Raw genomic sequence first — 17,015 nt, forward strand, 5'->3', positions numbered from 1 at the left:
GTCGTACGAAACTTTAGTTTATTTCATTAAAATACAATCTTATTTCTAAATCTGCAAAGTTGTAGTCTGGGTTAAATTGCTTTCAGAAATTACACTAGAATTTTAGATTAAAGAAAAATATAAGGTAGGCATTGTCCAAGAGAATCAAATGGATTTTGTTACAAAATATCTCCTGTAAGGCAGTCTCATGGTGTTTTGGGGGTTATTAGGTCCCTAATTTATGGCACTATTCTTATATGTATATAGAGAGACATTTATAAAGAATGGCAATAATCCAGAAAGTTGTCCCATGACAATAAAAAGAAAAAAAATAACAATGAACAGATTTTCATTCAGTTTAAAACATACTTACTATCCAGATATTCCTAGGCTGTAGCACATCTTAGTTTTTCAAGGCAAGCACAAAACAAAAACTAAGTCTATTTTGCAAGGGCTAGGTGTTGATAAAGTGGCTTTTCAGAGTTCATATAATAGCTTCACAAAGTGTCTCAATTAAATGTTTTCTCCAAAGATCATAATAAGAAATCATTTAAAAAATCTGGAAAACATAATCCTAGATATCTCTACTCTGGAAATGAACAGACATGACAGGACTCATTGGTTCTTGCTGAATTAAAAAAAAATAAAAAGGATGCTTATTCATTTTTACTTTCTCTCCAGCATATTTCAGACTGATAAGCTAAATGAAATCCTCTGTCTCCTTATAAAATTCTTAACACTGAGACAGTGCCCAATTTGGTGATATCAGCCTGTGGTCACTTTCTCCCATTTTTAGGTGTTCCTTTATTATTCATAGGGTCTACAGACTAGACTACATGAATTCAGCATATAGAGTGATCCTTACATATACTACATTTTCCATAAATAGGAAATAGAGAACCTCCCTTCTTTCCTTCACTGGTGCTGTTCATTTTCTCAGTGGCAGAGAATGGTTATCATCCTTAAATGCCAACACATTCAATCTCAAATTGACAAGAGTAGTAGTGAAATGCTTATGTAGAAGCAAATCTTAAAAGGTGACTTGTTTATTGGAGAAACCAACCCAAGAAAAGATTATGCCTTGGTAAGGACCTGTAACCTTAATTGGGGATATAAAGTACATTTTTCAGTGTGGAAAATGAATTTAAACTGCAAGGGAGAGGAGAAAGAGAAGGAAGAATGGAAACATATTGGCATGACAACGAGAGTAAATACTGACCCATACCAACATTACAATAAGGCACAAGTAATGTAATCATTTTCTACTTACTGTTTTCTCCCTCTAAAACTTTGTTTTTCTCGTGTTTATAGATATTTGGTCTTATGAAAAAGAAAAATAACAAGTCTGCAACACAGTAGCTTGAAGAACAAGAATGTCCCCATTATAATTAAGAAAAATTCATTAACATCACAGTAAAAAAAACTTTAAGACATTTGACCCAGGCAAGTTGATTTTCGCTTTGCATCACTTATCACATTTACTCTTAAACAAACAAAAAACTATGTGAAGGAAACATACAATAAACTCCCATTTATCCAGAATGGTTTGCAGTGAGAGAAAGTATGCTAGTTTTAACTAAATAATTTGGTTCATTGAAAACTATATCACTTATCATATTACCAATTTCCAAAGAATGAAAGCAATACACACTTAATCCTAAAACTGTATTTGTGAAAATGAATCTTTCTAAGATAAGTCAAGGCACTTAAAATCTTGCATTATCTTGGCGTTATTATCAGGTCTATCAATGATTACTTTAGAGTACCATAAGAGCAACAGGTTACTGTTGGAATGAGATCTAAATGAACTGTGACTATCTCTGGTCTTGTATATCACATTATTTGCTTAAATCAATCAATCCCTGCAATCAGTTTATACATTATTTGAAAAAAAAAATCCCATGGTTCAATTTTTTGCTTTAGGTTACAGATAAATGGAAACTTGTTCGTATATGGGCCTTTGCCAAGTTTATCAAAACATCTCAGACAACCTGCTTACCTGCTATGCTCATAACTTCGGTGACGAGGGGGAGTCCTCCCTCTGTCGTAGTCTGATCTATGTCGGCTACTATCTTGTCTCCTCCTGTCTGGACTTCGGGTTCTATCTCGCCGGTCTCCATGACTATCTGACCGGTGTCGGTCTCCATGTCCATGACTATGCTCTCGATGCCGGTGGTCATCATAGTGCTTACTCCTTTCTGGGGACCTCCTTTCACTCGAAGGCTTTTCTACCTGATACTGAGTTGGGTGCCTAAAATGGCTACTGCTGTTATTGTTACTGCTGGTCTGAAAAGAACTAGAGTTATTCTGGTAACTACTAAAATTAGGAGGTGGGAAAGACTGCTGTGAATAGGTTGTGGGATAAACTGATGGGTAATTAACTTGTGGTGGTATGACTGGGGGTGGCGGTGGCAGGGAAGGAGGTGGCATCATATAGGGAAAGGTAGTTTGTGTAGCAGGTGTTCCAGGTACTGAAGTGTTAGTAGGAGTAGGTACAGGAGGAGGAACAGGAGGAAAGCAAGGTGGTACTGGAAAAGTTGGCCTTACTTGATGGTTGGGAAGAGGTGGCCTGAGAGGACACTGGGTAACAGGAGTCTGTGCTGTTGGAGGCACAGGTGGGGGGTAGGGCACAAAATCTGGCCTTGGTGGCAAGTAACTTGTAGTTGGAGGACTTGTGAAAGTGGTTGGGGGGGCGACTGGTTGTTCATACTGGTATTGCCCAGTAGGCTGCTGAGGATGAAGCTGTCTCAAATTCTGAGGCCGGAAGGTTTGAGTTGAAGCTCTTCCACCAGATCCTCCTCGTCCTCGGGAATTACCTCGTCCAGAGTGGAAGGACATTCTTTGACTGAAATTTCAAAACAATAAGAATAAAATAAATCTTACCATATAAAACCTTGTTTCACAATAAGGTAGCCATGCAGTTATCAAATGAGAGGACCCTGATCAAGCTACTGAAATATCCACTGCCTTCACTTCTACTCATCCCCCAAAACCCAGTCCTGAATGCTGTTTCACTAATAAAACCAGACTACACACAAGACAGCACTGAGATCTCCTTCTAATCCAGTCAGAACTTCTTTGGGCTCCTGAAGCTTAACTGCTAGAAGGTGCCTTTAGCTTTCTTCTTCTAGCCTTCCTGGAGATTCAGGAACTATCCTCATAACCCCCCACCCCCATACAAACACAGGCACACTGTTACTGAGGTTTTGAGGGTTACTGGGGGTTTGAGGAATTAATGTTCAAATGCCTGTGTTCTCCTAAAAAGCAGTTGAGGATCCAGCTCACTTTTGGACACCAAGTAAATTTGATTCAAGTTTCACCGTAAACATCTTATTAGGAAAGTCTCCCTAATGCCATTTGATAGTAAATCTAAGAAGCAAAGGTGAGAAAAGAGAGAATCCCAGGGTCTGAAGACAGTCTGTGTATAGAAAGAGAGGTAGGGGAGGGAACACCTAGTTCAGGAAACAGAAAGAGGCTGATTTATCTGGAAAGTGGACATAAAAGAAGGTGAAAGGAAGGCAGGCTACAGTCAATTTGAAAGGATTTAAATGCCAAATTTTTACATTTATATGTTATGCTAGAGAGAATACAAAAATTACTTAAGATTGTTGAACAGGGAGGTGATACTGTAAAGCAAAGCGAGGCAGTGGAGGGTAAAGCCAGTCTAAAGAAAGCCTGGCAAAATATCTCAGAGGCAAAAAGATTCTTTCAGTATCTGTAAAAGATGGAATTGGATCCTTCTCTATTACATGACAGTTTCAGAAATAGTAGTCATATAATACAAGGGGATAAAATTAAAGTATTAATATCAGAAGAGACAAAACTATCTCTATTTGTGGATAATATGAGGGTGTACTTGGAAAACCTTAGAAAATCAGTGAAGAATCTGAGATAATGAACAGCTACAGTAAAGTAGCAGGATATGAAACACACAGAATTCATCAGCATTTCAAAGCCATACTAATAAAAACCAGAAAGAAGGGAGAAATTCTGGTCAAAATAACTAAAAAATGCATAAAGTATCTGTGAATTAACCTACTATGGAACAGGTTAATTTTAAATAACTACAATTATAAAACATCTGACAGAAATAGAGATATCAAATAAATGAAGAACTAGTTACTGTTCATAGTTGGACTGTACCAGTATAATGAAGATAACAATATAGTCTAAATCGATTTGCACATTTTAGTACTACACTAATCAAATTACCTAGAGATAATTCTTAGCACTAGATAAAAGAACAAAATTTCACTTGAAAGACTAAAAGATCTAGAATCTCAAGGGGAAATAATGAGAAAAGATGTACATGAAGAAAGCATAGATTCAAATTATAAGTTATGTCTATTTCTATAGCTAAATATTTTGATATACTATCAAGAACTAATCAAAACTGTTACTGGCTTAAAAGCAGAAAAGGAGATCAGTAGAACAGAAAAGAGAAGAAAGAAAACTATGAAACTGAAAACTACGGTCTATTTTTTGACAAATCCAAGAACAAAATTATACTGAGGGAAAAGAAATCCTTTTCAGAAGAATTACTGAAAAACTGGAATGCTATAAGGCAAAAAGTATATAGACCTATATCTTATGCCATATACTTCAAAAAGTTCTAAACAGATATACAAGTTGTTGTAGTGTTCATCCTTCATTGCTGAAGAAGACCATGCCATCAGAGAAATAATGACATGACTTGCACTTGACTTTGTTTTGAATGAGGGAGGGCTATGCAGGTCACCAGCCTCACTTCTCCAGAGCCATCTGAATCCAGTGACCAGATATTCATCAGGATGACTGGAGATGACCCAGGATGAGGCAAATGGGGTTAACTGATTTGCCCAAGGTCAGACAGCTAGTGAGTGTCAAGTGTCTGAGGTGAGATTTAAACTCAGGTCCTCCTGATTCCTGCACTGGTGCTCTGTCCACTGCACCACCTAGATGCCCCAAATATACAAGTACAAAAATCACATTCTACCAACTTCAGTGGCTTCTTACTGTTACTAGGGCAAACACTAATCCCAACTCTTCTGTTCTTAAAGCCCTACATAACTTGGCCCAACCTACCTTTCCAATTTCACTGGACATATTATGTTAATTAAAGATCTTCCCCACCCATTAATAGGGCTTAGGTATCTTCTGTTAATTTCTAATGAGGCACTGGATCATGAGGATAGTGCCCTCAGGCTCTGAAAAGTATACACATACTCTGAGGTGAGGTTTTACTTTGGGGGCTTATTCTTTGAAAGAAGGTTCATATGCCAGATGAGACTATGGCAGCCACTAAGAAGTGCCCTCCTGTCTCCCTGGACTTTGAAAACTCAGATGTTGGTGCTTCTCTTTCTGGGAACTACGTACGTATGTGATGGTCAGACAGTTGGATTTGTCTGTTGATCTGTGATGTCTGTATTGCTTATCATCAGACAGGCAGAAGCACTATCCATTGGTCTTTATTTCTCTGCTTGTATTTCCTCTGTTGGTATATGTGATTAAAGAAAATTGTGGACCCCTCAAAAGTTTCTTTCCTTTTAGAAAAGCAGATCTAAGAACCTGTGCAGCAGCCCCCATTGTATATGCTGGGATGCTTGCTGCTACAATTACCTCCCCCCACCTCATTCATTCCATTATTCATTCAATTGGCTTTCTGTTTCTCACATATCTCCACCTATCTCCAATGATCCCTTCAAGTACCCTTTTATACCCTGCTTTGACCTATTCCCTCACCCCCCCTCTAAAAATCTCTCCCTTGTCCTCCCATTCCTATCAATCCTAATACCGTTCTATACCCCTTCTTTAACCTATATTCTCTCACTCTAGAGATCTTTCCCTTATCCTCTCCCCCTTCCCTATATGCCTGATGTTTTATTTTTCTGAATTTAAAAGACTTTTATATTCTTCTGGATACATATGGTACTGTCCCCTTTTAAACCATGTGGTTTCCAGTACAGCCCCCATCTTCCATCTAATTCCTCTGTGTCAGTTCTTTTATACCTCATTTGAATAATTACTCTTTTCAGCTGTCCCTAAATGCTTTTACTTTTTAAAGTCATTATCATACTCAGATCTACTCCAATTTTTCTTACAAACTACCCCATTACTAAAAACCTTGGACCTATGTTTTATATTTTACATACATAAAAGGTAAAGTCTGTCCTTCTTGAGTCCCTTGTAATTAGTCTCTGGTATGTCCTTTATATTTCTCTCGCCTCTTGTATGTCAAATCCGCTATTTAATAATAAAATAACAATAATAAAAAATAATAAAATAAATTTAATAAAATAATAATAATAAAATAAAATCCTGAAAGTATGACAGTTCATTAACATCCATTTTTTCTTTTTTCAGGATTATGCTGAGCTTTGCTGTTCAAGCTTTTGCTCTTCAATATACAGTGTTCTAAGACCTCCAGTCTTTCAGTATCACCACTGCTAAGCTTTGTGTGCTTCTAACTGTGTCAACTCCATATTTAAATTGCTTTTTTTTCCTGTTGCTTGTAACATTTCAGCCTTTACCTGGGGATTTCAGAATTTGTCCATAAATATTCCTGTGGGTTTTCCTCAAAGGATCTCTTTCAGGTGATGATCAGTGAATTTTTTTCTATTTCTGCTTTCCCTCTTTTTCTAATGCTTCAGGTCAATTTTTAAAAATTATTTCTTGTATTACTGTATCAAGATTCTCTTTTTAGTCATAGCTTTCAGGTAGTCTTATTATTCTAGTATTCTCTTCTTGATCTGTTCTCCACATCAGCTGTTTTTTTTTTTTTTATGAGATGCTTCACATTCTCTTCTATTTTTTATTTTTTGATCTCTTCTAACTTTGTTGGCTTCCCCCTTGCCCAATTCTGATTTTCAAGGAGTCATTTTTTTCCTTAAAGTTCTATATGTCCTCTTCTAACTGGTTGACTTTCCTTTCATAACCGAGTTTTTTTTTTTCCCCTTGGGTTTGTTCTTTTGTTTTTTTTTAGTTTTTCCCCAATCTCTCTCATTTGATTTTTTTTTTAAAGTCTTTCTTGAGTTCTTCTATGGATTTTTTATTTTCTAGGCAGGGGACCATATGACATTACTCTTTAGGGTAGAAGAGGGTTTCTTTGCTTCAGTATCCTCCTCTGAAGAGGAACTCTGCCTGGTCTTCTCTATTCCCATGGTAACTCTGTATGGTTAGATTCTTTGTCCTTTGCCTCTGCATTTTTTTCCATTTGTAATAGTTTAGTTTTTGTAATCACCTCTAATCCTGGACTATGGGAAAGATGATGCCTCTGCCCTCAGATCCTCCTTTAGTTTTCCTCTCTGGCCTGGAACTGAAACCAAGTGCTCCAGCCTCTTATAAGTGCCTACAGCAAGTGGCATCCCTTCTGCACTCACCAGCATGTGCTGCTGGGTCTGGCATTCCTTGTGATCTTCCTCAGCTCAGATGGCCAATACAGTCACTGTCCTAGGAATAAAAGTTCCTGTGGTTGGGGCTCAGGCAGCCTCCCAACCCAGCTCACCCCAGGGCTTGCCCCTTGTTGTTTCAGCAGTTCCTAGCCTGGACATGTTTATTCTTCAATAGGGACCGAACCTCATCCTAGGATTTTCTTAAGATCAAGTCTGACTGTCCCAGGAGAACCCGTTCTATCCATACTCTTATTTATTTTTACCATTCTGAGGCTGACCTGAGGCTCTACTTCACCTCTTTTGTGGGGAAAAATCTTGAGCTTGCAATTTTCTGACCTACTCTGCCATCCTTCCAGAATTCTCTATCATCTTGATGCTGTTAATTCTCATATCTGCCCATCTGTCCCTAACTTTTCTGACAACCTCCAGTCTCACATCTCCAAGTGCCTTTCAGAAATCTTTAACTCAACATGTTCAAAAATGAACTCATAAGCTTTTCCCGGAAATCTTTTCCCCTTATAAATTTCCCTATCATTGTTTAAGATACCACAATCCTCCCAGTTCCTCAGGCTTAAATACTAAGTGTCATCCTGGACTCTTCACTATCTCTTACCCCCATACCCAAGGTCTATTTTCACCTTTGCAGTATTTCTCAAATATACCCTCTTCTAACATTGCCACCACCACTGTATAGGCCCTCATCACCACTCAGCGACATTCAGACCTCAGTCTCTGAAGGTCAAGTTAAACTTCTCTGTCTGACCCAATCCAACCCTACAAGGTATCTCTAATCTCAGGTGAACTCCATTCAGTCAAGCGTGGGTGGACACAGATCCTTTTGTCTAGAGAGCCCAAGAATGGGGGTGGTCTGAGTACAGAGATAGTTCCTCCCTTCAAGGATGACACGATGTCATTCTCAGTCTCTCATTTTAATATAGCTTACCTACTATGTAGACCAGAGTTGACTGCCATTCCTCTTGCAAAAAATATATAATCTCTGAGCCCACCTTCATGACTGTCTTTGGTCTAAGAGAGATGGCCAAATGACCATCTTTTTATTTATAACTTGCTGGCCTTATTAATAAAATGATTAAATTACTCAGAAACTGTCTCTCAAACCATTTTACTCATCATAGGACTACTGCAATAGCCTGCATGTTGGTATGCCTGTCTAATTAATTAGATATGACACAGAGAAATATTTCCCATAACTAGTGTTCAAAGTCCTTTGTATCCTATCCACCTCACCCACCTTTCACTTTTTTCAGTCTTCTTACATGTTATAACCTTCCACGTATTCTAGGATCCAGTGACACAGACCTCCTTTGCTGTTCCACATACAAAACACTCCATCTCTTGGCTTTGGGCAGTTCAGCAGCAGCCACCCATGCTGCCAGAACCTCTCTCTCTTCATCTCAGTCTCCTGGCTTCCCAGGCTTCTTTAAAAACCAACTAAAATCCCTCCTTCTACAGGAATCCTTTCATAATCCCTCTTAATTTTAGTGCCTATCTTATTTTAATTATTTTTTATTTATCCTGTATATAATTAATCAGTACATATTTGTCTGCTTGTTGTTTCTCCTCAAAGGATCAGACCATTACCTTGTACTTTAGGAAAATCAACTCCACAGACAACTTCAAAAAAAAAAAAAAATCTAAGGTTTATGCTGCTTTTAGTTATTTTGTCCAGGACAAAGTTGCAAAATGGGTGGTATTTTGGATTTTCACAGTGGAAAAAACCCTCAATTTAGAATCAGAAGATCCCAGGTAAGTTCTGCCAGTTACTTTCTCCATGATTTGCTGGCTGACTCAAATGTTCTTTATGGTCCTAGCTACCTCTAAATCCTATAATACTATTTTGACCTTCCATTTTAATATTTATTACATCTGCTTCTTTCTGTCACTTTAGCACTTCATATGGATATATTTTTTCCACTAAAAAGACAGCGTTCCTTAAGGGCATAAATCTTTCCTCCTTATCTGATATCCCCAACAACACCTAGCATACTGAGCAATCAAGTGAAGTGTTTGCTAAATTGAAATCAATTAAGATTCAAGACCCAAACTAATGCTGACTTATTAAATACAGAGCCTCAAAAATATGAAAGGCTTAGATACATGCTCATGTGACTAATTCGCCCAGTAGGTGGAAGAAGCCTCCTTCAATGAAGAAATAAGGACCCCTAAATTTCTTATGCTATCTTTACCTCTAACTTGCTGCAAGGATCTGAGAAAAATGACTTCAGCTTCCTGTGCTCTAGTCTTCCTCCTGTGTAAAATAAGGACATAAATCAAACAGTGAAGTTATATAATCAACTTAAAAATAAAGTGTCATGCCATTTTTTTAAAAATGGAGGAAAATGGATATAAGTATCTTTCATAATTGTGATTAGGGAGAAAATTCTTAACCAAACAAGGGACAAGTAAGATCATAAAAGCTAAAATACATAAATCTGATGACAAAACATTAAAAAAGCTTTTGCACAAGAAAAATTAGTGAAGCTAGAGTAAGGAAAATAGTTGATAAGGGTCATATATTGAAGATATATCCCAAAGATTCAAGTACCATCAGTATACAGATGAAGCCCATTTCTGTAGATATAGTTATTCTCTCTCCCAGGGTTCTCCTCCTGCATCACCAACTTCCTATTAGATATTTCAAACTACATGTCCATCCCATAAGTAAATCAAACTCACTGTGTCCAAAAGACCTACTTCCCTTTCTACAATCTTTTTTTCTGTGAAGGGCAACATCATTCTTTCAGTCACTCACAACTTGCATCATTTTCTCCCTCACCTCACATATCCAATCATTTGTCGTCTTTTTTCTATCTCTATAACATTTCTCACATGTGTCACCTTCTCTCTATGCACATACCACTACCCCTCAAACCCTCAACACTTCTCACCTGGACTATTCCAATAGCTTCCTAGGTAGTCTCTTTGCTGCCTCAGTCTATAACTCATACTCTATAGCTGCCAATGCAATATTTCTAAAGCATAAGTCTAACCAGGCCACTGGCTTTTTCAAGAAAATCCAGCAACTTGCTATTGTCCCTAGGATCAAATATAAACTCCTCAGTTTGGGGTTTAAGCTCTTCATAATCACAGTTGATCTCCCTAGGCTTATTATAAAATATAAACTTAAATGAGTTGAAGGACACAACTAAATGGTTTTGTTGCTGTCCCTCATATATAACATGCCATCTCTCACTCTCTGCACCTTTATATAGGTTTCCCCCCCTCAGGTCTACAAAGTATTCCCTTCTTGGCTTTCCTTGTTAGAATTCCGAGCTTCCTTCAAAGCCCAGTTTAAGCACAGGCTACTACATTCATGATTCCCTTTGGTTGCTTAGTGCCTCTCCCTACCCCATATTTAATTTGAACATACTTATTTGTTTTCCCACAATAGAATGTAAGCTCCTTGAGGGCAAGGATTGTTCACCAAGCACTATTCCTTTTTCTCTTTGTATTCTCAGTGCTTAAAATGCTGCTTGGCATAACATTCAGTAAGCAATGGGTAAAATTTTATGGTTAATCTGGAAAAAAGCAAATTTGACCCCATAGGTATCATTGGGAATTGATGGGATTAAATCCATGATTGGATTATGGCTTTGGATAAGTATGTATACCTTTCAGTTAAAGACAGTCCATAAACACTTATTAAGTATGCCAGGAGCTATGCTAAGGGTTAAGGATACAAAGAAAAACAAAAGAGCCCCTGCTTAATGAGCTCACAGTCTAATGCGAGAGACAAGAAGAAAACTATCAAGTACAGACAGGTTTTTTACAGGATAAATTGGAGATAATCAACAAAAGGGAGGGCACTAAAATTAAGGGGCATCTGGAAAGGTTTCCTGTAGAAGGTAGAATTATAGAGATATGGAGGTTGAGAATTCCAAACATTGGGGACAGCCAGTGTAAATGCATGGGGTTGAGAGATGGAGTGTCTTGTTCAATGAATAGGAAATAGGACAATCATCACTGGATACAAGATTGTGTGAGAGGTAGGAAGGAGGATGTGAAGTATGGGAAAGTAATACAGACTTGCGCTTGAAGATCATCTTGACAAATGAGTGGAAAATGCATTGCAATTGGGGAGAAAACTGTAGATCAACCAGTAAGCTACTGCAATAGTCCAAATGCTGGTTGCCTGCATCAGGGTAGCAGTATCAAAGGAAATAAGACAGGCAAGATGGGGGGGGTGAGGTAAATTAAGAAAATGATGTATTCATGGGAGGATACCTAAGGAAAGGAGGGAAGCATAACAAAGATTATTAGGGTCAAGGTGAAAGGAACAAAAAAAAGTGATAAACTACAGACAACCTAGACAGAAAAAGGAAAAACATGAGAAGTTTGTATTACAGATCACAAACCTGGCACAGAAGTACGATACAGTGGTCACAAATCACTTAACCAGAATTTGCCAAAAGCTCAAGTGCACCCTTTAATAGGTGGATGAACCAACAAAAAGAAATTCTGTTCTGGATCTGATTCATACTAAAAGGAAGGAACTGGTTGCTGGGGTGGAAATAATGGAAATTCTAGAAGATATGAATTATTTCTTCTACAGTTTGTGATGGAGAGATAATCTACCCTAGATTTGGGGAGAGCATATTTCAAAGAATTCAGAGGAAAAATCCAGTGAAGCAAAATGCTACAGGGGAAATTAATCTCAGAAGAATGGGAGATAATTAAGAAAGAAATTCTAAAAACAGAAAGAGAATAATTCCATCAAGAAAGCAGAAATGTCCAACAAACTTCAATTTTTAAAAGAGATTCCCAAAAGATGGAAGCAAGGCATAGTATAGCAAGGTCATATAAAAAAAGCATCCAGAATATAAAAGTTCAGGTTCAGCAGAGGTTAGTAAAGGAAGCTAAGAACAACAAAATGGGAATTAAAAAAAAAAACCTATAAGGGGAGAAAAGGAAGGATGCAATAAAGGATAGGACTTTAGGTTTATGGCAAAGGGATAATAATAATTCACAGAGCAAAGGTAGATCTGTTCTTTTCTAATTTTATTCTTGGTTTTTGTTGTTGTTGTTGCTATTTTTTCCTGCCACACCATAGCATGGAGGTACCCTTAGGTTCTCAAAGGTTATCCCAGTACACTGTAAGCTCTGGCTGGCTTTACCAGGCCAGAAAGGCTCTGAGTATGACCCCTGAAATAACTGAATCTTTTTTTCAGAAGATTACCCTGGCTCACTACAAAGAGACATATTACCAGTAAGCTGGTCACTTAGCAATGCTTTTTGTTTGTCCACAGCAATCTACAAAACAAAGAAAACCTTTAAATGGTCTTCAATTCCATACAGCCCCCTCCTCCTTCTCCAGCAGCAGATGGGGAAGAAAAGGAACATGAGGTGCTAAGTTGCATAACTTTTAAACCATTAAAAAACTGAAAAATTTGACTCAATATTATAAATGTGAGATACTTGTCCAATGTACAAATGAACAGAAAGAACTGAATCATATCAATTTTGACATTCTTGCTATAAATGACACCATAAAAAAAAAAAAAAGTAATTTACAGCTAAGTGGAAGGATGACTCACAGATACTCCAAGGCAAGGCAAAAAAAAAAAAAAAAGTTATCTGAGTGGATTTAACCATATGCCTAAAGAAAGATTATTTTATTAGATTTTTAGTCATCATGTACTGTATGTAGTACTAATGCTATGTGACAAAAGACTACCATGAAAACAGCTTACATTCCAACTTCAGTTGCTGAGGCTAGAAAGGTAGAAAAAGTAAATGGAAGAATTTGATAAGCCTTTCCACATCAAATCAACATATATCATTATTCTTGGTGATTTCAATGAAAAGTTTGGATAAGGTAAGGATGCTGAGAAATATGAAGCACATCATGGTTCAGGAAGAAAGAATCAGAGAGGTCAAAGATTTGTGAATGAAATAGAAATCTCTTGACACTATAATATGAATTCTTTTGTTTCTTTAAAGAAAGAATTGATAGATACTGTACATGAAAAATACCAAATAACACTATACGTGTGTATGGGGCAAGGGGAAATAAATTATTTGAACTAGTAAGACATTTTTGATGTAGAAGCTATCCAAGAATCAGCTTTCAGGAAACAGTTAAGAGCATCAACTCATCATTGCTAAGATCAAAATGAGTAAAACAAAAGAATGAAAAAAGATGCATATGGTGTACAATTGAAAAAAAAAAAGAACAACAGCATCCTTATTTAAACAAACAAAAAAAGGATGGTTTCCTGTATGGAGGCACCAAGCTCAGCTTCTTCATATCAGCTTCTGAAAAAAAACCAAAACACTGTGCTAAACAATAATCAAGAAATCCAATGAGAAACTACATTAAGTGACATCTTTCATGTTGTAACTGTAGAAAGGCAGTAGATCAGAAAAACAGGAAATGAGGACACCAGAAAAAATCAAAGCCAGCAACTAGCTAACCAGCATAATCAGAGATATTTACAAGGCTGTGTGAAAGGCTGCAAGCATGAAAGGGGCTCTCAACAAAACAACAGGAGAATCCATGCAGATGTATCAGAGTTCAGATGTGGATACTCTGAGCCCAGGTGCTCAGAGATCTATACTATTTTGTCCCGAGATGCCATTTAGGGCTTTCCCAATGTTCTTAACCTTAAAAATTCATGGTGGAATTTGGCAGAGGTACCCAGGTGACCCAAACTGAACCTAAGGAGAGAAGACCAAAGAGCAACAACAGAAGGAACCTGTCACTTTAGAACCTATGATTGAAGAGATGAGTAAAGAACTATAATAAAGTCTAACAGGGGTGGGGGAACCTGTGGCCCTCTAGATCCTTGGGTGCAGTCTTTTGACTGAGCCCAAGTTTTATAGAACAAATCTTTTCATTAAGGAGATTTGTTCCGTGAAGTTTGGATTCAGTCAAAGGGATGCACTTGAGGACCTAGAGGATCACACGTAGCCTTCAGGCCGTAGGTTCCCCATCTCTGGAGAAATAACCAAAAATAAGTCCACACCAACAGTAAGCAGAGATTCAAAGGAAAAAAATGGGCTTTCAATAGAAACTATATGAATACCCAGAAAAAATGAAGCAAGAAATTTAAAAATAAAATAAAAGCTCAAGAGAAAATTGGACAAAGAGTTAATCTTAACTTGAGTAACAGTTGCCCCCAAAATTAAAATAGATGAAAGAGATATGAATGACTTCATGAGACAAGAAATATTACATCAAAATCATGAAGAATATTAGAAAATGTAAGGCATTGTATGTGAAAAATAACTAGTCTGAAAAACAGGTCAAGGAGAGATCATTTAAGAATCACTGCTATATCTGAAAATCAGTATAAAATATAGACAAAGCTTGGATATTTCAAAATAGCATAAATTAAAACAGTATTTCAAGAAAGTATAAATTAAAACTGCCCAGATTTATGAGAACCAGGGGACAAAATGAGGAAATACAGAATCCAACAATCATCTCCTCAAAGAAAATTCAAAAGGAAAACCTCAGGAATGTCAATCAAAATCTAGTTCTTCCAGGTTAAAGAAAAAATTTTGCAACCAACTAGAAAGAAACAGTTCAATAAAGAAACCACAAGCAGGATCACACAGGACATGGAAGCTTCTAGCATAAACCAGAGGAGATCTTGGAAAAATATTCCAAAAAGCAAAAGATAAAAGTATGCAATAGTAGCTAATATTTACATAGCACCTACTATGTGTCAGGCCCTGTGTTAACTGCTTTATAATTATCACCTCATCTGACGTTCCCAACAACTATAGGAGGCAGGTATTATTACTATTCCCATTTTATATATGAGGAAACAAGCAAACGGAGATTAAGTAACCAGGAATGCAGCTAAAAAGTGTCTGAGGCCATATTTGAACCCACGTGTTTCTCATTCCAGACCCAACACTCTACCCACTGCTTCTTCTAGCTTACAACCAAGAAAACTTAAATTTTTAAATAGCTAAATAAATCCTGCAAAGGAAAAAAAAAATATGGACTTTTAAGTGAAGAGGGCTTTCAAGCCTTTAATAGAAAGGATATGAACTCTGAAATGCAAACACAAGACTCAAGAAAAACTCAGAAAGGTAAAATTATTTGAACAATTTAAAGCTGAATGATGATTTAGTACTAACACTGAAATAAGCAAAGAAAAAGCAAGTGTCCCTTCAAAACTTTAATGTCTTCAAAAGGTACTAAGAGAAATAATAAAGAAAAACAGAATACTTGGTTCTATTCTACAAATTTTAAGAGAGAAAAGGGAGGACCAAGGGCTACACACTAGTTTATAAAGAGGGAAAAAAGAGGTAGAACTTGCTACTTTTCATAATTGGGATGCATGAGAAGAAAAGTATACAAATGGAGAAGAAAGGTTAGGGAGACTGAGCATATAACAAACCTTAATCTTATTTGAATTAAAGATATAACAGAAACAATCCTGTTCATTAACCCATGACTAAAAAATAAACCATGAGGCAAAGCACTGAACAGGGAAATGCATTTGTCACTTTTACAGAGCTGATACATCAGAGTTTGGGTTGAAGAGCTTTTCTCTGTGAATAGCAAGATTCTCACTTTGTTGTTGCTCAAAGAAGACAATGTGATGACTGCATCAAAAGTCCTGAGATACTGAGCTTCCTGGAAGAGATCTGCAATCAAAGAAGTTCGGCTTATCTATCTACCCAGGAAAAACCAAGTGAATGAAAAATGTCTATTACTCAAATTTCAACATGCTTCTAGATGAACATACCATAATGCTTCAACTGAGAGTACTATTGATGGACAATGAGTTGGGTAGAGTTGAACAGGATGTGGCAAAAGAATTGAACTGCTTTGGGGAAATTGCAAAGCTCCTTTATTTACCTCAAGATTCTGACATAAGCAAAGGGTCATTTCTTTAATACTATTGAACTGGTGCTGCTATAAGGTATCAAGACATGGAATACACCTGCCTGTGAAGAAGTAAAAATGAGCATCATACCGAGGGAAATGGAAAAGTGTATGGTGTAATAAGGTTACAACAAGAACTCTGAAGAACAGGAGTAAAAGATGTCATCAAGAAACTGTATGACCGGAAGAGAATATAAGCTATTCATGAGGAAAGAACAAGGGATGATGGGTTGCCAATGTTCCACGGATAGCCTAATGTCAAGTGAAATGAAGGCCTCCAACATCTTTATGGAAAACTTTTTAAAGGACAGATATAAGTCATACAAGGAAAAGGAAGGAATAGAGATGGTTACAGTCTATATTGCTGGAGGATACTCTTGATGAATAAGATCGTAGATCCAGTGGAATTTCTCATCTAAGAATGACTTTTCATTGAATACTCCCTCATTTCAATGTTGCATTTTCAGTACCTTTTCCTAACATTTCTCATGAATCACTACATTTGGATCTATCACATTCTATCCTGTATTTTGCCCTCATCTCTCCTATGTTTCCATCACTCTTCCCAAAGCCTAAGATTTACTACCACTATTCCCAAAAGGTCAAAATACCTGGGAAGCAAAATTTTTAAGGCTTCAAAATTTTAAGTGTGAAGGAGTCATAATTAATCCTTACTTTTCTATGCAGGAAGCTTAAATAAAATGCTTAATTTTGCATGATCAAATCCAACATCCTAATTTTACAGACAAGGAAAATGAATTCTAGAGGTCACAATATTAAATTCTTTTTTCATGTATGTC

General features: G+C 37.0%; 1 protein-coding gene across 7 annotated transcripts in view; it reads right to left on the bottom strand.

Annotated features, from left to right (window-relative positions):
* The window catches only part of DROSHA (drosha ribonuclease III), a 119,106-nt gene that overhangs the window by 99,550 nt on the left and 2,541 nt on the right, over positions 1 to 17,015 (bottom strand). For 6 of the 7 annotated variants that reach the window (XR_011966293.1, XM_072605485.1, XM_072605487.1 and 3 more), the window contains 2 exons: positions 9,557 to 9,618; positions 1,979 to 2,824 (listed from right to left, as the gene is read on the bottom strand). Coding sequence is in view for 6 of the 7 variants with exons in the window: in XM_072605485.1 (XP_072461586.1) it covers positions 1,979 to 2,817 (839 nt within the window). In the remaining variant the exon portion in view is untranslated. Of the gene's footprint in view, positions 1 to 1,978; positions 2,825 to 7,337; positions 7,396 to 9,556; positions 9,619 to 17,015 lie in introns of those variants that run through there. The other variant, XM_072605486.1, reaches the window with a different exon arrangement.

This window comes from Notamacropus eugenii, chromosome 4 (genome assembly GCF_028372415.1).
Source record: "Notamacropus eugenii isolate mMacEug1 chromosome 4, mMacEug1.pri_v2, whole genome shotgun sequence".
In the NCBI taxonomy this organism is placed as follows: Eukaryota; Metazoa; Chordata; class Mammalia; order Diprotodontia; family Macropodidae; genus Notamacropus; species Notamacropus eugenii.